The sequence below is a fragment of the Myxine glutinosa genome, chromosome 13 (genome assembly GCF_964187855.1).
Source record: "Myxine glutinosa chromosome 13, kmMyxGlut1.1, whole genome shotgun sequence".
Classification (NCBI taxonomy): domain Eukaryota; kingdom Metazoa; phylum Chordata; class Myxini; order Myxiniformes; family Myxinidae; genus Myxine; species Myxine glutinosa.
Window position 1 is genome coordinate 43,767,626 of NC_136273.1, and position 21,162 is coordinate 43,788,787.

Sequence of the window (21,162 nt, forward strand, 5' to 3'; positions counted from 1 at the left end):
TCCCAATTCAGTGAGGCAATATGCAAATGTTGTTCAATTGTCAAGTAAATCGGATGAAAATTGACGGTTTTTCAGATGTAAAGTGATGGTTGTGGAAGTTTGACCTTGAGTTGACCTTTGACCTTTTGACCTCAAAAATAGTATGTTTCCCAATTTAGTGACTCGATATGCAGATGCTGTTCAATTTTCAAGTAAATCGGTTGAAAATTGACAGCTTTTCAGATGAAAATAGACGATTTTTAAAATTTGACCTTGAGATGACCTTTGACCTTTTGACCTCAAAATACTTCATTTCCCAATTTTAGTGACTCAATATACAAATGCTATTCAATTGTCAAGTCAATCGGATTTAAAATGGCGATTTAAGAAATTTGACCTCCAGATGACCTTTGACCTCAAAATCAATAGGCTTCTCAATTGGGATGACCTATACAACTTGGTGAATTTTCATGACGATCGTTTTTGAATTGCGACCTGTAGGCCGGTGACAGACAGACAGAACCACAAACGCAACCGACCAATTGTCATGTATGAAGCTGCAAATATTCACCGTTGTATCCCTACACCGTGACCGCGGGCGCGGGTTTATTTCTGGTTTTCCGGAAGTTACGGCCCAGCTCGAATGGCGGCATGGCGCTGCGGTGGATCAGGCCTGTATCAGGAGAGTCAATAAACGTGTGCTGCAATCGATCGTCGTCTTTCGAGATACCTTACACCAATATACTTGAAAAAGCTTCGATTTTGCAAGTAACAGACAAACGGACTCAAATGCAATAAATACCCTCTCCTCAGGTGAGGGTAAATATCGTATTATGACAAATTTTATGCAAATCTGAATACGTCATAAATAATTAACATATGTATATTTTGTATGTACATTATACTAACTGTATGTATATTTTCTGAACCGTGACCATTTAAAAATTTTGGTTGGGATAAAATTATGATTGTGCATCGCAATATTTAATCATCATGTATGATTTTTATCGTTTTTAGATCATCATAACAAATATCCCATCATTTAAAAGATATAATTTACTTCATTATCTTGCCATTAGATGGCGGCGTTTGAGCTCCAAGTTTAACTCAAGAAACCAGTTCCAACATCAATGTCGTCTACGCATACCGGATGTGACGTCGTACTTAATGAGAAAGCGCCATATTAAGTGCAATTTTCAAATCTTTTTTAATCTTTTGTTTAAACATTTTGACATTTTTGTCAAAGTTAGTTACATTTTATTTAGATATACTCACTGTTTGAAAAATCTATCCTTGCAACATCTATGCTATTGCAATATATTTTCTTCAGATTGAAATGATAAAACATTAGGAAAAATATTTGTGTAGCTACATTGAAACCTGCAAGCCCGAGCTTACAAATTCAGTGAATCCACCATGTAAATACCAACGTGTGATTTAAAAAAGCGTCAACTCGTTAAACTGCTTTTATTTTGACGCCTGCTACACCGCCTCATATGATAGCAACAAATGAGTTGTTTACTTGGAATTGCTTTGTGATTGAATTTTACTGTACGCGCTTCTGCAAGTAAACATATGGTGATTAAATCACTGATAATTAAATAAATAAAAAAGCAATGATTGATGTTTGAGTAAATAAATAACGTTACATATAGGTTCATGACAATGGTATTTGTATTGCTGTCCAGTATTATTGCTGTATTGTAGAAGGTTTATAGTCCATATGTGGACTAGTCTGGGAAAAACTGCCAATGCAACGCTTTGCGGCTGAAGACGCAAAATTAATGGTTCTTCTTCTTCTTTTGAAGCAATTTGTATTCTGTGGAACGAAAAAGTGAGAACGGGGGTTTCGAAGGCGGAGCGAAAGGATGCGTGAAGTGAATGAGGGCGTGGCTAGTTCACGTGTAAACCGGGGGGCGGAGCGTGAGATTTGACGGTGAGGCCGCCCTCTGAGTCTAAGGTATGATCCAATTAGAAGCAATTTCCTTTTCACGTCAGGAACCTCACAGGTTTTGTGTTGTTTATTTCGTTTCGTCCATGCTCAGGTGTTGTTCAACGAATCGAAGGGACAAAACGGGCCTTTCTGATTCCACAAGAAGTGTCAGAATGGTACCTGGTCATGGCAATTTCTTCCTTTTGTCCTGTCTTTTCCTGGCTGTGACCCTGTCCATCAGCTTCTCGTCCGTCACACCCCCAATTCAGCCTCGACCTGTCGTCCTGATACATGGAGTCTTGGATGGGCCGAAAGATTTGCGATCGCTGCGCAAAGTCATTGAGAAGGTTTGATTGATCGGTTATGTTAAGGTGACGATTGTGTCCGAGGTGGTTGTGCCGTTCCAGGAATTAGAACTCTGTGTGGAATGTTTGTGGTCGAGATTGAAGGACGGAAGTGGGAGATTTCACTGCAGGGGGAAGCGGCCTGGAATGAGGCGGGGTGAGGCACTGGAATGAGGCGGGGTGAGGCACTGGAATGAGGGGTGAGGAACTGGAATGAGGAGAGGTGAGGGACTAATGAGGAGGGGGTGAGGGACTGGAATGAGGGGTGAGGGAATGGAATGAGGAGTGAGGAACTGGAATGATGAGAGGTGAGGAACTGGAATTATGTGAGGTGAGGTACTGGAATTATGAGGTGAGGTACTGGAATTATGAGGTGAGGTACTGCAATTATGAGAGGTGAGGTACTGGAATTATGAGGTGAGGTACTGGAATTATGAGAGGTGAGGTACTGGAATTATGAGAGGTGAGGTACTGGAATTATGAGAGGTGAGGTACTGGAATTATGAGAGGTGAGGTACTGGAATTATGAGAGGTGAGGTACTGGAATTATGAGAGGTGAGGTACTGGAATTATGAGAGGTGAGGTACTGGAATTATGAGAGGTGAGGTACTGGAATTATGAGAGGTGAGGTACTGGAATTATGAGAGGTGAGGTACTGGAATTATGAGAGGTGAGGTACTGGAATTATGAGATGTGAGGTACTGGAATTATGAGAGGTGGGGTACTGGAATTATGAGGTGAGGTGCTGGAATTATGAGGTGAGGTGCTGGAATTATGAGGTGAGGTACTGGAATTATGAGGTGAGGTACTGGAATTATGAGGTGAGGTACTGGAATTATGAGGTGAAGTACTGGAATTATGAGAGGTGAGGTACTGGAATTATGAGGTGAGGTACTGGAATTATGAGGAGGTACTGGAATTATGAGGAGGTACTGGAATTATGAGAGGTGAGGTACTGGAATTATGAGGTACTGGAATTATGAGGTGAGGTACTGGAATGATGAGAGGTGAGGTACTGGAATTATGAGAGGTGAGGTACTGGAATTATGAGAGGTGAGGTACTGGAATTATGTGAGGTGAGGTACTGGAATTATGTGAGGTGAGGTCCTGGAATTATGTGAGGTGAGGTACTGGAATTATGTGAGGTGAGGCTCTGGAATTATGAGAGGTGAGGTACTGCAATTATGAGGTGAGGTACTGCAATTATGAGAGGTGAGGTACTGCAATTATGAGAGGTGAGGTACTGCAATTATGAGAGGTGAGGTACTGGAATTATGAGGTGAGGTACTGGAATTATGAGAGGTGAGGTACTGGAATTATGAGAGGTGAGGTACTGGAATTATGAGAGGTGAGGTACTGGAATTATGAGAGGTGAGGTATTGGAATTATGAGAGGTGAGGTACTGGAATTATGAGGTGAGGTACTGGAATTATGAGGTGAGGTACTGGAATTATGAGAGGTGAGGTACTGGAATTATGAGAGGTGAGGTACTGGAATTATGAGAGGTGAGGTACTGGAATTATGAGGTGAGGTACTGGAATTATGAGAGGTGAGGTACTGGAATTATGAGAGGTGAGGTACTGGAATTATGAGAGGTGAGGTACTGGAATTATGAGAGGTGAGGTACTGGAATTATGAGAGGTGAGGTACTGGAATTATGAGAGGTGAGGTACTGGAATTATGAGAGGTGAGGTACTGGAATTATGAGAGGTGAGGTACTGGAATTATGAGGTGGGGTACTGGAATTATGAGGTGAGGTACTGGAATTATGAGAGGTGAGGTACTGGAATTATGAGAGGTGAGGTACTGGAATTATGAGAGGTGAGGTACTGGAATTATGAGAGGTGAGGTACTGGAATTATGAGAGGTGAGGTACTGGAATTATGAGAGGTGAGGTACTGGAATTATGAGAGGTGAGGTACTGGAATTATGAGAGGTGAGGTACTGGAATTATGAGAGGTGAGGTACTGGAATTATGAGAGGTGAGGTACTGGAATTATGAGAGGTGAGGTACTGGAATTATGAGGTGAGGTACTGGAATTATGAGGTGAGGTACTGGAATTATGAGGTGAGGTACTGGAATTATGAGGTGAGGTACTGGAATTATGAGGTGAGGTACTGGAATTATGAGAGGTGAGGTACTGGAATTATGAGAGGTGAGGTACTGGAATTATGAGAGGTGAGGTACTGGAATTATGAGAGGTGAGGTACTGGAATTATGAGAGGTGAGGTACTGGAATTATGAGAGGTGAGGTACTGGAATTGTGAGGGTTGAGGGACTGGAATGGGGAGGGGAGAGTTGAGGGACTGGAATGGGGAGGGGAGAGTTGAGGGACTGGAATGGTAAGAGGGGAGGGATTGCAGGAGCAACTGGCATTTGACTGGGGTTAGGGGTTGGGGTGGTTGGTGGAAGGAGGAAGGGGAGTTGACTGCAAGAGAACAGGTGGACTTGGGGAAGGGTTAATGAGGATTTTCAAAGATCATGGGGATGACCTCAGGGTTTGGAATAAAGGAATGAAGGAATGAAGCAGAAAGTATGGAGGAGGGGAGGGGGGGAAGAAGCAATATGGGAGAAGCATATTCGAAGATGAGCGAAGGGATGTCATCTGAAACATTTTTGATTTTAAAATATTAGAGTTGACAATGTGAGGGAAGTAAGAAAAAAAGGAAAGATGAGAAGTGGGACTGAATGATTCGATGAATTTTGAGTGAGTTAAAGAGTGACCTCTGCCTTTGGTTTTTTTTTTTCTGAACTCTGTTTCAGAAAAACTAAAATACGCAATTTTGTGTCTCTGTCTGTATGTCTGTATGTCTGTATGTCTGTCTGACCGTGATACATTCGGTCGTTACTTATCCAATCTCAACGAAATTTGGCAGGAGGACTAAGGGTCACACAATGAAGAACCACCTTGAGACGTCATTTTCCCCCACAGAGCGGGGGTTGGTCTTTTTGGGCACCGTGGTCCCCTTTTTGAAGCAATGCTTTATGGCCGAGTGCCCTTCCTGCCAGTTAGTCGCCTCTTCCGACACGCAGGGAATAACCAGTGAACTGGTACTCAATTTCCAAGGCCGCTTCTGATATCAAAAGCATAATATTAATCTTATTACAAAACAAACAAGAACTGGAACGGCACTTGGTAGAGCACATACCTTCACCATGCTTAACAGTTTATTTTTGTATCCCACCGATAGGCCGGATCTGGATTCCGACCTGAACTAAAATCGAATTGGCTTGTTCATGGTGCCAAACTAACTCATTCACCAAGTTTAGTCATAACTCGTCCACAACTTTTTTTAAATATCACGTTATATATTGCTTTTCGCACGATCTCTCAATGGTGAGGCACTTAAAAAATTAAATAACACTCGTATCCGAATCCATATTCAGATCGTCACCAAAATCTAATCGATTCAGTCTTGTCACCCACTCATTCTGTCCACCATGTTTTGTCCAAATCCGTCCATACCGTTTTGAGATATCGTGCTATATATATCGGTTCTAGCCCTATCACCCAATGGTGAAGAATCACTTTTAAAATGATCTGATCCAGATCCGGATTTGAATAGTCACCAAAATCGAATCAATTAGTCCTTGTCACGTACACAACCTCTCCACCAAGTTTCGCCCAAATCCGTCCATAACGTTTTGAGATATCCTGCTATGTATCATTTTTGGCCCAATCTCCCAATGCTGAGGAATCACTTAATAAAAAATTCTACTTGCTGGATCCGAATCCGGATCTTCACCAAAATCTAATAATTTCGTCCTTGCCACATACACTACCTCTCCACCAAATTTCGTCCGAATCCATCCTCAACTTTCTGAGATATCTTGTTCACAGACAAACAGACAGGGGTGAAAACATAACCTCCATCCACCTTTGGTGGCGGAGGTAATGATGTCTCCCCATCCCCAATGGATGTTTCCTCTTTGACCAAATGCTGTGTTAACTTGGATAAATAGCTTAATATCGTGCCGTTTTGTGGGGAAACCCCCGACCAGAAGTAAAAAAAATCTTATAAACCACAAACACACATAAACCTTTTGAAACAGTCGCTAATGCTGTTTAACACTAAACTGAAAGGGAGGAGACTCTGGGTATGTTTAGTTACCAAGCAGCTAGCTAGCGCTTGCCAAGCCAGCCGCTCCTTATCAACAGTTTTGAATGGAGTGCTTGCTCGAATGCTTAAACCACTTGGTGAGCGATTTACAAGAAACTTTGTAAATGAACTCTCCCCCACCCCCACACCCTCCCCCTAATGTTCTTGAGGCCTGACTGTAGATCTACTGTAATCTATATATCTAGAGAGGAATGATCATTCTTGCCGCTCTCATAGGGAACGGGTGTAAATATGACAATTGACAAAAAGAAAAGTAATGAAAATGTAATACTGAAATAATTATCTTTCTCATTTTAATTAACCAGAAACAACCGCTCCCTTCAGAGGCATTGGCAAGATGCCGTAGTCATCCCTCCCCTCCTCTACTACCCCCCCCCCCCCCTCCCCCTCCCTCCACCCCTTCCGCTTGCAGGGGAGTTTTTGACCATTACCTGACTGAGTACTACCAACACGTATGCAAAAGTTGGTGGAGATTGGCCTCGCCCTATTTTGTTTTCTGGAGTTTTCAGTCACACACCATACACCACACACCACACACACGCACACACACACACACACGCACGTATTCAACTCCAACACTTTCATATGGGACAAATATGAACAAATTTCACACGTCTTTGCTAAAACGCTTCTTGAATCAATTAATTTTCCACATTTCCACCTGCCCAGCCTTCATGTCACTTACTTACCCTTTATTTTTCTCCACATCTGCGGACCAACTTCTCCATATCTATCAAATCCTACTTTTCCTACCAACATTTCAAGGTCTCTCAACAAAATACCATGGTCATTTCGCAAAAACAACCACAATATTTTTTTCCTCCACCACCAAAGGTAGATGGAGGTTATGTTTTCACCCCTGTCTGTCTGTTTTTCTGTGAGTAGGATATCTCAAAAAGTTATGGATGAATTCAGCCGAAACTTGGTGGTCAGGTTAGGTGTGTGACAAAGACACATAGTTTGGTGAAGATCCAGATATGAGGGTTTTAAAAAACTTTAAAGTGAATCTTCACAATTGAGACTTCACAATAAGGCCAAAAAAAATGATGTATAGTAGTTGTGGTAGTTTTAAAAGTTGTGTACGAATTATAACAAAACTTGGTGGATGAGTCGGGTAGGTGACAAGAACAAGCCGATTAGATTTTGGTTCAGGTCCGGATCCGGATCTGACCCATCAGTGGGACACAACACGTAAACTGTTCATCTTGGCAGAGGAATACTCTCCTAAGTGCCGTTCTATTTTCATAATAGAATGACATGGCCTTTTCCATTGTGAAAGACTTTTCCTAAGCACAGAGAGGTCAATCTTTTCCCACCACTGCTAACGAGCTTTCCAAAGTCCTACTTGCTGTAACATGGAGTAAAAAGCGACATATTCATGGATTACAGAGTTAACCTTCACTTTGTTTGGCATGCTCCGAAGTTTTAATTCCCGTTATAAAAAGCTATAATCGGTTCCCACCATAAATATATTGGATAAACTTTCCTTGCTTTTGTGATGTCGTCTTTGATATTTTGTGTTTTTATTCCGTGGCCTGTATTAAATGACTCTAGGCTTGTTATAGTCGTTATGCTAGATCAATGCTTTATCTAGTGTTACCACATACTTCCACCTCCCTCCTGCAATATGGTGCTCCGCCAGCTTTCTGATTATTGTCTTTCATGTGCTTCAGTTGCAGCTTGTGATCTTTGCTTTTAAAATATTTATACAGTTGTAAATCCTGTTTAATTATCATGTTTACAGCATGTGCTGACACTCCCAGTTGTGATGCCATAGGTCGATGTTGGGGAATCTTCTTCGAGCACCCAGTTCTTCATTTTCATGATGTTAGTGGCAGTTCTCTTCTGGTGAGGGTATGGTCATTTGGGACTTTCCTCACCAGTGGTTTCTCTCTCTCAGAATTTTCATTTCCTTTTGATATGCTTTGTATCCCTTTAAATGAAATGTGGAATTTACACTTCTTAATGATGTCTCTCCTGGAGCTTTGAACATTGGAAAGAGGGTTGGTCATGCCTAACATTCAAATTAAAATAGTAGGAATTTACAATTTAGACAGGATACAACAAACAACAACAACAGGCATTTTAAGGCCATTTTCCCTGCTAGGGCGGGGGTTATATTAGAATTTAGACAGGATGCTGCTGATAACTCACCTACTCGTCACGAAAGACAACATGGAATATTTAATGTCCGCCAACTAATGCTAACAGAAGGGGCACCCGGTTTAACGGCCATCCGAAGGACAGCATCCATTGTGTTGTGATGGCACATACTGCCTGTGAAGCGCCAATCCAACAATTTAAAGTTGGCTCAGTAATTGCGCCCGGGCCAGACAGCTCGATGGTAAGTTGGCTGATTTGATAACTCCAGCCACACATCCACCTGATCCTAGTATGCACCCAGTGTCACATGAAAGGTGATGATGAAAGTGATATTAGGTCTCATAATCTGCTTATTGCAGTGACATGATTCCCCTTCCCCCTTGAGAGGATAGTTGACGCCAGACATGTGATGCCTGCACAGTCCCAGGTGAAGATGACTCGGTGGTTAAAACGGAGCCTTCCCTACCTGGTAGCTATACTAGTTTGTGGTCCCTTCAGTTTAGAATACTAATGCACCCGCTCCCTACTGGAGCGGCATGTTATTATCCTCTCTGGGGTATATAGATTACAGTAGATGTAGGTTAGGGTCCGTTAGTCTGTGGGGGTCTCGATAAGTATATGCCCCAAGAACGTCGGGTTTCCTCCATTTCGTTTATTGTTAAACAGCAGTAGCAACTGCTTAAAAAGGCAATCATACGTGTTTGTGGATTTTTTTTTTTTTTTTTACTTCTGGTTGGGGTACCCTACTTAATGATGTCACAATAACTTATTTATACATGTCAACACGGTGTTTGTCCAGGGAGGAAAACCTTGGGGAGGGGGGTAAATTAAGTCACTACAACCTACAACCATCATGTAACCCTTAGTCCTCCTGCAAAGTTTGGTTGAGATTGGAAAAGTAACGACCAAATATATCACAGGCAAATCTCATTTGATATTAGTTTCTCTGAAATGTTTTGTTTCTCCCCTCGATATCATGTAATCTTTCTCCATGCTCCTCCGTTAGCCATACATCAATTTGTAGTTGTGATAGTCTGCAGAAGTTTGTGTTTTCAGAGGAAAGCACGAGACAACATTAAGACGAGACTTTGCGTTTGTAAATGTATTTGGCGTCATGTGTCTTTGCGTTCATATGTTCCAGCTTCCTCGTACCACTGTGTGTTTTCCTCTGCACACATGACATGATGAGTTTATCACATACTGTTGTGAAATATTTTCCTTATTTATTGATTATTTTAGGCAGAATGACAATACTGTACCTTGAAAAATCACCTTTTATTAATTTGTGGCTGAATTTTGCCATTTAAACACCGGTTGGTAACTTTCGATTTTGACGCACATTGTCTTTACGCCATTTGCACAACTTCCACAAAAACTTCTACATCAATTTGAAACTTGGAAAAACACGATTGCTCCATATTTTACTCGCTTCCTTTTTGTTGATGCATAATGCAAGTCAGACTAATTTTTCCCAAAAACAGTCCATTGATGGATTAATGTATTGGCAGGTTCTTCCCTCAAGGTTTTCAAGATGGCTGTTCCCCTCTCCCTCCCCTCCCCCTCCCCTCCCCCCCTCTCTCTCTCTCTACTGTTCCTTTTTGGCCTGTTGCATTCTGATCCCTTCTTTGTTCCAGCTCTACCACGAGTGTTAGCTCTGTATATTTAAAAAAAAAAGAAAAAAAGATTTTTACTGAAGGTGGCTGGAGGCATTATGTTTTTGGGTTGGTCGACTGTGTGTCCGTGATAGGTTTTTGTTGCCGTGATAACTTACGAATGGCTGAGGAGATCCATGTCAAACTTGGTACAGGTAAATAGAAGGATGTAAAGAAAAACTGATTTGATTATGGGGTCAAGAGGTTAAAGGGCAGAGGTCCTGTTTGGTAAAAAAAATTGTTGCCACGCTAACTTGTGAACCAGTGATGGAATTTTCACCAAACGTGGTTTAAAGATATATATATTGTCGTGCGACTCCGGTTAACACCAGAAGGTCGCGGATGGACCGAAACGGATTAAATGGAGGCGATAACCAAACACGGATTTGGCTATATGTCGCACAGGAGGAAGGAGGAAAATGGAAGTTGCGCAAGCGCTTAACTGTGGACACTCCGATCATGTAGAGGTAATTAACTCAAGCGGGCACAGGTTTGAATGGGAAAGGAAAATAATACAAGGGTTTATTGAACCGGAACGCAGGAACAGGAAAATGCGGTAATAAACTAATAAAGAAGCCTAAATTGGGACGTCCCCACACACAGATATCAGAGACGAGACAAGGGAAGGATTAATAAAAGAACACGTTCGTCGTGTAATTGGGGAATGTGGAGTGCGAGCTTATCTGTCTGCAGTCTTGTAGTCGTGTCCGCCCTCTCTGTCCGCCTCCGAGCACCACCAGGCCTCGCTCCAAGCACCACAAGGCCTCGCTCCAAGCACCACAAGGCCTCGCTCCAAGCTCCAAAGCACCGAGCACCGCTCCAAGCACCGCTCCAAGCACCACGAGGTCCCACAGCAGGAAAAGCACCGCGCGTCCAATGCAGGCCAGCGGGTCCAAGTGAGGTCGATCTTCACACACGATCGGCCTGCCACGTCTCAGTCAGCTCTCCCGAAGCAAACGTGCAAGAAGCAAGAGAACTCCACTCGGCTATGACTCAACTCAACTCGGGCTGCGCAAGATGAAGCGCTGGATGTCCAAAAGGGATAACTGCGCAAACAAGAGCACAAACCACAAGAGAGCAAGAGCTGCACTGCCAGAGGCAAGAGAACAAGCGACTCAAGCACGCAAATGGCGCAAGACTCCTTAATGGCGTTCGGCGCTCCCTTAAATAACCTTGCTGGTGACGTCACGTCAGCCTTGGCGTGCTACCAACCAGTGACTTCCACCGAACCTTCCAGCTTCGCGCCTCTCGCACTCGTTGGCTGGAGGTTTGCGCCCAGCGCGCCGACCAATCACAGGACTGTAGCGTGTAGCGTGGTGATAGCGCATAGCATGGTCATAGCGCATGGCACTCGATGTGGCTAGGCCTGTCGGAGGTGTAAATGGCGGCGGCCATCATCGGCGGTGCCCCGGCCTGGTTTCTTTGCCTGTTCGTCTTTCACAGTCATGTCAGGGAAGGGCGTTATTTGGTGTTGCAATAAAGATCCTAAATAAGTGTCTAAGTGGTGTGCATTGCCATAAGGGACAAAGGTTTGGCTGACCAGGTGAGACACACAGGGGCGTTATCTTTTAATCCCTACTCAACTTATCACTCGAACATCCTGGTATGCTCACAAGTATACTCTTACCCGACAAAACGCCTACACATGAAACTTATTACAGGTCAGATTCCTTACCGTGACAGACGAAGCACGTTACCTACACAGATCTATCTGGCTCTACATAACTATATATATATATATATATATATATATATATATATATATATATATATATATATATATATATATATATATAATGCAAATATGAACTGAGTTAGATTTGGGCATCAGGTCAAAGGTCAGAGGTCATATCAGTTAAAATGTGATACTTGGGAACAGATGAAGGGATTTCAATGAAACTTGATGTATGGACAAACAAGTATGGTAATGATGTAAAGATGAATTGATTAGATTTTTGGATCAAGAGGTCAAGGTTCAGAGGGTATGGGAGGTAATTCAAGTGATTCTGCACCATTGATAGATAAGGCCAAAAAGCGATACAGCATATTGCACGATATCTCATAGTTATGGATTGATTCCGACGAAACTTAGTGGATGAGTTGGGTAGCAGACGAGAACAAGCCGATTCGATTTTGGTGCAGGTCCAGATGCAGATCCGGCCTATCAGTGGGATACAAAACACAAACTGTTCAGCCTGACAGAGGTATGCACTCCACCATGTGTCGTTCTAGTTCTCTTTTTCTTTTTTTTGTTATGAGTGGTGAAGCACACGGAAAGGCTAATCTCTCTCTCCCCCTCTCTCCCCCTCTCTCCCCCTCTCAATCCTCTCTCTGTACTCTCTCTACCCTCCCTCCCCCTTCACTCTCTATCCCCCCTCTCTCTTTCTCTTTATCTACCCTTCCTCTTCCCTCTCTCTATACTCTCTCTCTACGCTATCCCTCCCCATCCCTCCCCCTTCCTCCCCTTTCCATCCTCTCTCTGTACTCTCTCCCTCTCTCTCTTATGCTCAATCGCATAAGCTCACCGGACTCAAGTCCAGTTGAGCTCATAATATAATAAAAGGCTGTGTGTGTTGTTGGATGTTTTCTCCATTTGCGGGTTTCAGAAGGTGGAACGGAGTCCTCCCAGGTCTCAAATTATCCACCTCCGTTTCTGTAAGCGATCATGATTCATGGACCAGTTTGTGACGTTTTCTTATTACCTCCGCCACCAAAGGTGGATGGAGGTTATGTTTTCATCCCTGTCTGCTTGTCCGTTTGTTTGTTGTGAACAAAATATCTCAAAAGGTTGTGGACAGATTCGGACGAAATTTGGCAGAAAGATTGTGTATGTGACGAGTACGAAATGATTAGATTTTGGTGAAGATCCGGATTTGGATCCGGCTAGTATAATTTTTTAAGTGATTCTTCACCATTGGGAGATAGGGCCAAAGACAATACATAGCAGGATATGTCAAAAAGTTATGGATGCATTTGGACGAAACTTGGTGGAGAGGTTGTGTGTTTGTGACGAGGAAGAATCAATTCGATTTTGGTGAACATCTGAATATGGATTCGGATATGAGAATTATTTAATTTTATTAAGTGATTCTTCACCATTGAGTGATAGGGCTAAAACCAACATATAGCAGGATATCTCAAAAAGTTATGGATGCATTTGGACGAAACTTGGTGGAGAGGTTGTGTGTGTGACGAGGAAGAATCGATTCAACTTTGGTGAAGATCCGGATCCGGCCAGTATAATTTTAAAAAGTGATTCTTCACCATTGGGAGATAGGGACAAAAACGATACATAGCAGGATATCTCAAAAAGTTGTGGACGGCTGATTTTAATTAAATGTGATTCTGTATTGTTATTTTCTGGTCGACTCTGGGATTCAAAACGTAAACTGTTCACAAGGCAGAGGTGTATGCTCTCTACTGAGTGCCGTTCTAGTTCTCAAAGTTTTGTTCTGATGGCTCTATTGAGAATCGTCACCGAGCCCCGGACAGCTTCCAACTGCTGTTCATTTGTCGTAATATTCCCAAGGATGGTTTTTAAGATCTCTGTACGGCCTTTTTTATTGTTCCCATTGCTCCAATTAATCACTGGTACCATTTTGGTGCTCTTCAGCTTCCAGGATCTTTTCACTTCATTTTTGAGGGCTTGGTATTTGGTCATTTTCTTGATTTCTGCATTGTTTAGGGGAAAAAATTTCTGGGGACAACCTCATTTAGCAATACCTTATTTTCTTTTTTTTGTACCTCAGTATTCTATTCATTCGCAATGCTTTGTTTTCTATGTTCGCTCTTGATGGGATCATTAGGTCATACGTGAGCATTACTTCCTTGTTTTCAGTGATTGCTTTTGGTTCATGCTTCCATGAGTTTTCTGGAACTGGGATATTGAGACTTTTGCAGATGTGCCAGTGGATTACTCGACATACCTTGTTGTGCCTTTGTGTGTGCAGCTGCTCTGACATGAGTTTGTTTTTTTTTTTTTTTTTTTTTTTTAACATCCTGATAGGAGGACAGCTTTCTTTTTCTACCTTGCAGAACCTACACTTGTCCAATTGACTCAGTCCCACAATTTTCTTAAAGCCATTGGTGTGGTGTCCTTGTTCTTGGGCATTTTTTTTTTTTTTTTTTTTTTTTTTTTTGTATACAAGATCGAGGCTCGTGAAAGAGCGAACATTAATCACACAGAAAGACAAACCGACACATAAAACATATAACATAGGGAGCGGTAGACAAGATGGGGGGAGAGGGGGAAGGACACAAACACAACATTTGAGAGCAGGGACCGAGAGACATGGAGACATCGAGAGATCTGAGAGAGGGCGAGGGCTTTGGGGGGGGGGGGGCATGGGAAGGGGGCGGTGGGAGAGGTATAAAACATATGGACACTGCCAGGACTTCCAGGAAAGAAGTTGGAATTTCAAACAAGGTGGATCTGGGGTGAATTAGCGGGGGTAGAAAAGATCAAGGTTTTGGATGGGGGAAGATAAGAGATGGTGGTGAACAGCTGTTTTAAAGACCTGGAGGGAGGAGTGGGATTGAAGGGAGTGAGGTAGTTTGTTCCAGAGGCGGGAGAAAAGAGGAATGAAAGAGTGAAGGTGAGCGGAGAGCCGAGATTTCGGCAGTTTAACCATCAGAGGGTTGCTGGCAGATCTTGTGCGACCTGTAGGAATATTTGGGGGACAGAGCACAGAGAGAGCTGGGGGTGCAAGGCCGGAGAGGAGTCGGTAGAAGACAGAAAGACCACCTACCTGCCTGCGGTGAGTGAGTGAAAGGCCCTCAGAGATAGCTTCATCGCGGGAGATTCCAATAATTCTGAAAGCTTTGGTTTCAACAGCGTGAAGCCGAGCTAGGTGTGAGGCAGGAGCACCGGCCCATAGGGGAGAACAGTATTCCATTGAGCTGCGGATGAAAGCCTTGTATGTGGTGAGGAGCTCAGGTGTGCCGAGGAAGGACTTCGCACGACGGAGGATGCCCAGTCGGCGACTGGCTTTGGAGGCCAGCTTGGAAATGTGGTTTTCCCAAGAAAGATCATGGCAGATAGTGAGACCCAAAATCTTGAGCGACAGAACTTCTTGGAGAGGATTGTTGAGAAAGTAGATGGGAGGGTTGTCCAGTCGATCTTTTCGGAGAGACATAGTAAGAGTGTGAGATTTGTCAGGATTGAAAGACATGTTCCACTTGTTTGACCAGTCTGTGATTTTGTCCAGGTCTTCAGAGAGTGAGGAGGCAGCAGACTGCCGATCTGAGGGAAGAGGAATGGAGCGGCAGAGAGTGGAGTCATCAGCAAAGAGATAGAGAGGATTTTCGAGAGAGTCAGAGAGATCATTGATGAAGACCAGAAAAAGCACGGGGCCCAGAACACTGCCTTGGGGAACTCCAGCCTGAACAGGAAGAGGAGATGAGAGAAACCCATTCAGGGCCACACGTTGACGACGACTAGAGAGGAAGTCCGCCAGCCATGCGTGGAGATTTCCATGGATACCAAAGGAGGAGAGTTTGGTGAGCAGAGCGGGGTGCCAGACCGTGTCGAAGGCACGTGATATGTCGAGGGAGACAGCTCTAATTTCCTGTTTGGCATTGAGGACCTCCATCCATTGTTGAGACAGCAGAAGCAGCATGTCCAGAGTAGAGTGACCTGGTCTGAAACCAAATTGATGATCAGAGATCAAGCCATTGGAGAAGAGGAAAGATTTCATATCAGAAGCAATGATGGATTCCATGACTTTGCTGATAATTGGGAGAAGGCTGATTGGTCTGTAGTTGCTCGGATCTGTTTTTGCACCTTTTTTGTGCAAAGCGGTGATGTTGGCTGATTTCCAAGCAGATGGCAGTTGACCTTGAGCAAAAGAGAGGGTGAAGAGAACAGAGAGAGGGTGAGATAGAGCAGCAGAGCAGGATTTTAGGACCCGTGGGCTGATGCCGTCGGGTCCAGTTGCAGAATCAGAGTCGAGGGTTGACAGAAACTTTTCCACCTTGTCAGGAGGAAAGGACACGGAGTCCAGGAGCAGCAGGGTACGACTGGGTATGGTGGGTACAGAGAGGGATGGGTTTGGGACACAAGATTTAGAGGCAAACACAGAGTTGAGGCATTCAGCTTTTTCACGTGCGGAGTCAGCTGTGTAGCCGTTTGAGGTAAGGGAGGGGATGGAGGGGGAACAAACACCAGAAACGGATTTGACCAGACGCCACCAGGATTTGGAAGAGGGAGACAGATAAGAGAGTTCGGTCTTGAGAACGGAGAGATATTGTTTCCTGGCTCTCCTGAGGGTGGACACACACTTGTTTCGGGCTTTGTGAAAGGAAATGAGATTTCCTTCCGTTGGATTTGCTTTCCAGGAGACGAAGGCAAGTTGTTTCTGGGCAACAGCCTCACCACAAGATTCCGTGTACCATGGACGGGAGGAAGGGTATGACAACTGAAGACGAGATGGGATAAATCTGTGCATGAGAGAGAGCAATTTACTTTGGAAGAATTCCCAGGATGAGTTGATGTCAGAGGTGGTAGAGATGGGAGACCAGTCCAGATGATTGATGGCTGCTTGAAGACCGTGCCAGTTGGCCTGAGATTTGCAATGATTTGTTCTGATTTCATTTACAATGATTTGTTCTGCATCCCAGTTGAGTTGACCGCTTCCCAACTTTTTTTTTTAATGCTTTCCTGCTCCTTTATCGTTTTCCCAGTTGTTGGTGTATATCTGTTGATATTTCATTTCATATTTTTCTTTCTTCTTTTTTTTGTAGTTTTTGAGGCTCTACACGTTTCAGTTTTTTGTGTGACATCTTCCAATTGCACCTGTCGTTCATTGTCTAACTCCTGTATTGTTGTATTTGTGTCGATTTTTTTTTAATGTTGTCCGTTTTTGTTGGTCTACCTTGTATGAATGTGCACTTTTCACACTTATCCAGGCCAAATGCCATTTTAATTTCGTCAGAGTACTGTTTCACTAATTTGAGTTTTCCTGCCAATTTTTCGTCGTTTGGTGCAAAGTATTTTAAATCATCTATGTAAAGTAGATGTCACTTCTTTTTTTTTTTGTCTCTTTGGATGTTCTCTTATTTGATATCAGGGTGTATCCATGTCCTTGCTCAGTGGGTCTGGGCCAGGCAAAACAGGAGGGGTGAAAGGCTGTCCTCGTGAGAGATTCCTCGACATATCTTCTTTCCTGGTATTTTGATCTTTCCTTCCGAGTGCTGTAATATCAATGTGGTATTCCAAAGTCCTTGTTTAAAGTCCTTGGTGCTTCCAGTCTTTCTCCATGGATGCGAGACTTGGACCCTCACCAAGGGTTAGAGAATGCGACTTAACTCATGCGAACCATGTCTCTTCGGAGAATCCTTGGCTATCGCTGATCGGACTTTGTGTCCAACGAGCGGTTGCTGAGACAGTCTCAGATGATATTTGTTTCCTGTATGGTCCGTGAGCCTCAGCTGCGGCTATATGGACATGTGGCTCGTTTTCCAGACCCTGATCCAGCTCACCAGATGCTCTCAGCAAGGGAGCCTAGTGAGTGGAGGAGGCCAACAGGCCGGCCACGTGCTTCGTGGTTGCAGCAGGTTGATCAGTATCTCAAGGAGATAGGGATGGGCCAGGCATCAGCCTGGGAGATGGTCAGACGGAGGCCCCTGGAGTACCGTCGGAAAGTGGATGTGGCTACGCGTTGCTCCGGCACATGCTCCCATACCTGACCTGACCTAGTCCAAAGCTCCATTGCTTTCTCTATCAGTTTGATTATTTGGGTGTTGATCTTGTAAAATTACATGCATTGTATCACATCCATGAATTGTTTCCCTCGTTTGTGGTAGAATCTTTTCGGGTTATTTTCAAACATACGGTTTTGTTTTCTCTCTTTGTCATCGTTCTTTTTAATCCTTCTTGTGATCACCTGTGTTTTGAATTTGGCTTCAACAGCCATTACCTTTCGGGTTTTATTTCCAATTTTGTGTTTGTTTTCTATTTTTTGGATTCTCATTATCTGTGGGCTTCGAGCCCCCTTTATATATTGCTGTATTTGTTCCGTTTCTTTTTTGAGTTTCTCCCTTTGTGCTTCTATCAATCGTTTCCATGGTGGTGCCTGGTCTCTTTCTTTGTATGGGCTGATTTACTCTTCTTGCGGTGTTGTTTTCCTGTTATTTTTTTCTTGCGTGAGCAGTGCCGCTGCAAATCTCACGATGTTGAGTTCCTTTAATGGGGTTGTTTTGGTACCAATCTCTTGAGTGCTTTGTTGGTTCTCCCAACTAAAATTTTTGTCCATAAGTTGGTATCTATCTTGTATAGTTGTGGTCTTTCCCAGAATGGTGTCACTCCTATCTCCACTGTTTTGTTTGCCAGCTCTTCCCTCTTCCAGTTTTTGCTGATCCTCACCATCCTCATCCTCCTTCTCTCCTTGACCTATCTTTTCCCCTCCATCCTTCTGCCTGTTATCATCCGCCATTCTCATTTTTATCTCCTCCAACTTTGCAGTTGTTTTCACTCAGTCTATGACTAGAAGTCGGGTCTGTTCCCCCTCTCCATTCTGGTAGTTCTGTGTCTCCTCCCTCTCTGTACTGATCCAAAATCGACTCCGCTTGTTCTTGTCACCTCACCAATAATCCATCTACTTTTGCCATAATCCATCCACAACGTTTTGAAATATCATGCTAAATATCATTTTTTGGCCCCGCTCTCAATGATGAAGAATCACTTGAGAAATTAAAAAAGAATTCTCGGATCCTGATCTTCACCAAAATCGAATCATTCGTCCTTGTCACACACCCAAGATGTCACACACCCAAGATCATGCCCACATACATACAGACAAGCAGGCAGACAGACCGGGGTGAAACATAACCTCCATCCACCTCCGGTGGTGGAGGTAATTACTCCAGTACTACATTATTGATAAGCTTGGTATTGGCTTCACAGTTAAGGTAGCTGGCTTAAGATCTTTGGCTCTTAAGTTTGAGCCCCTGTCATTCCGTTCAAATAACACCAGGTGGGTTGACTCTGCCTGTGGTCCTTTTGAATATGAATGAATGAATGAATGATCGTTTTAAGGCCATTTTTTCCCCGCTAGAGCGGGGGTTAGCCGTGCGGGCCCCATGATAATCATGGTTCCCTGTTTGAGGCAATGTTTTTATGGCTGGATGCCCTTCCTGGTGCCAACCCTTAGTCGCCTCTTACAATGCGCAGGGATATGGCGTACCTATTCTAAATCAGGGGACACACCAGGCCTTTTGAGGTCGGCAAAATGAGTACCAGCTTACTGGTGTAATAAACCATTTGAGTATTCTGCTTTGGAGTGGCGACTCATCCAGGTTTGTACTCCTTCGCCAATGAAACTGCCTCGGCAGCTCCTATGCCCGTCACGGCATGAAAGGAATGGTTATTTTGGTTACATTGTTGATTAGTTTTATTGTTATGGTGTCTCTGTGTGATGTATTGGTGCCATGTACAGAGATTTTTATTGTATTTTATCTGACGATACAATTGCTCTGTCACATTGTGGCAAATACAACCCTGATATAATGGCTTTCTTTGGTTCCCCGATCAGTGCTACTTCTGGTATTCAGCCACAGCCACCTCCAGTTGCCATTTGGCAAGACATGTTATCAACATCTTAAAGGACGATTGTGTTCCTAAATGTATTTGCATCCTCTTGTTACCTTCCTCTACACCCTTCAGGCACACCCTCGGACAAATGTCACAATTATAGCCAAGTATGATTACTTGTACAGTTTGGAGCCAATGTGGAAACAAGTGGCTGGTTTTTGTGACAGCATCCGCCCCATTGTGAATTCTGCCCCAAATGGAATTCATCTCATCTGCTATTCTCAAGGTATTCGACACCTTTGGTAAAGGGCCATCTGCATAATTATGTGAGCAACAGTAGAATTTTTTAAATATAACTTGCTAGATGACAAATGCAATTTACTGTGTTTTTGTTTTAGGGGTTGGAGTTGGGTTGGAGTTGGGTTGGAGTTGGGTTGGAGGTGGGTTGGAGGTGGGTTGGAGGTGGGTTGGAGGTGGGTTGGAGGTGGGTTGGAGGTGGGTTAGGGTTAGGGTTGTTACAAAGAGATCATTGTATCCATATAAAATAAAATGGCACGCATACAAATTATAATAAAATGTGATAACGGCAAGTAAATGGGTACATGAATGGCAGGCATGAGAGGAAAAAGGATGAGAGAAGAAATGGGAAAGGCGAGAGGAAAATAATTGGTGAAACTTGGTGTGCAAGTCTGGGTACGGAGATCGGGGAGTTTATTCATGTGGTGTTAAAGAGTGATATGATTCTGTTACGTGGTCCCCTCGGTGACTACCTGGTCTCGGTGACCCCCGGACCGTGAGAGGACCTTCGCCAGCAAGTAGTATTATATATATGAGCTTTCGTAACGCAATCAATAGGAATTCCAATCAAAAGGAAACCCCACACCAAGGATCCGGAATAATCAATGATATATTCCCCGAGCAATCAACCATCAACCATCATCAATCAATATCACAACGATGTAAACTCATCTACACTAACTCTAAGATGGCCATCTTATACATTCCTCACGTGAGCCCCACTCCTGACTCCCTCCGTGGTCAATGTCTCTCACAATGTCTCTCTTCCCCGCACACGGGCGGTTGAACGAACCCCGGGCGGACGTGCTCCAAACGTCCCGTCTCGTACCGGGGACAGCTGCTGCAGCGCACACCTCCTTGCCAAGCAACGGGGCAAAACCCAGCGCGGCTTCCAACGCGCGCGAGGCCCCAAAGTGCGACCCGTACGCGTCCTTGTAGACGGGGCAAAACCAAGCGCGGTTTGCAACGCGCGCGAGGCCCAACGTGCGACCCGTACGCGTCCTTGTAGACGGGGCAAAACCAAGCGCGGTTTGCAACGCGCGCGAGGCCCAACGTGCGACCCGTACGCGTCCTTGTAGATGGGGCAACCTGTGCCGGACGCTTGGTTCCGTGCACGAACTCACGGTGCCTTGACGTGTCAAAAGGTAGTTACACGTCCAGGTAACTCCTCTCGCCAGACGGGTTTCGGAACGCCGCTTTGTC

At 44.0% G+C, this 21,162-nt stretch overlaps 1 protein-coding gene across 5 annotated transcripts in view; it reads left to right on the forward strand.

Moving 5' to 3' along the window:
- Positions 1 to 581: 581 nt before the first annotated feature.
- LOC137438883 (lysosomal thioesterase PPT2-A) overlaps positions 582 to 21,162 on the forward strand; it is a 46,253-nt gene continuing 25,672 nt past the window's right edge. Inside the window, exons 1-3 of one of the 5 annotated variants that reach the window (XM_078767370.1) lie at positions 582 to 792; positions 2,025 to 2,259; positions 19,795 to 19,948. In XM_078767370.1, coding sequence (XP_078623496.1) covers positions 2,086 to 2,259; positions 19,795 to 19,948 — 328 coding nt within the window. In that variant the 5' untranslated portion in view covers positions 582 to 792; positions 2,025 to 2,085. The other 4 variants (XM_078767371.1, XM_068134330.2, XM_078767369.1 and 1 more) reach the window with 4 other exon arrangements.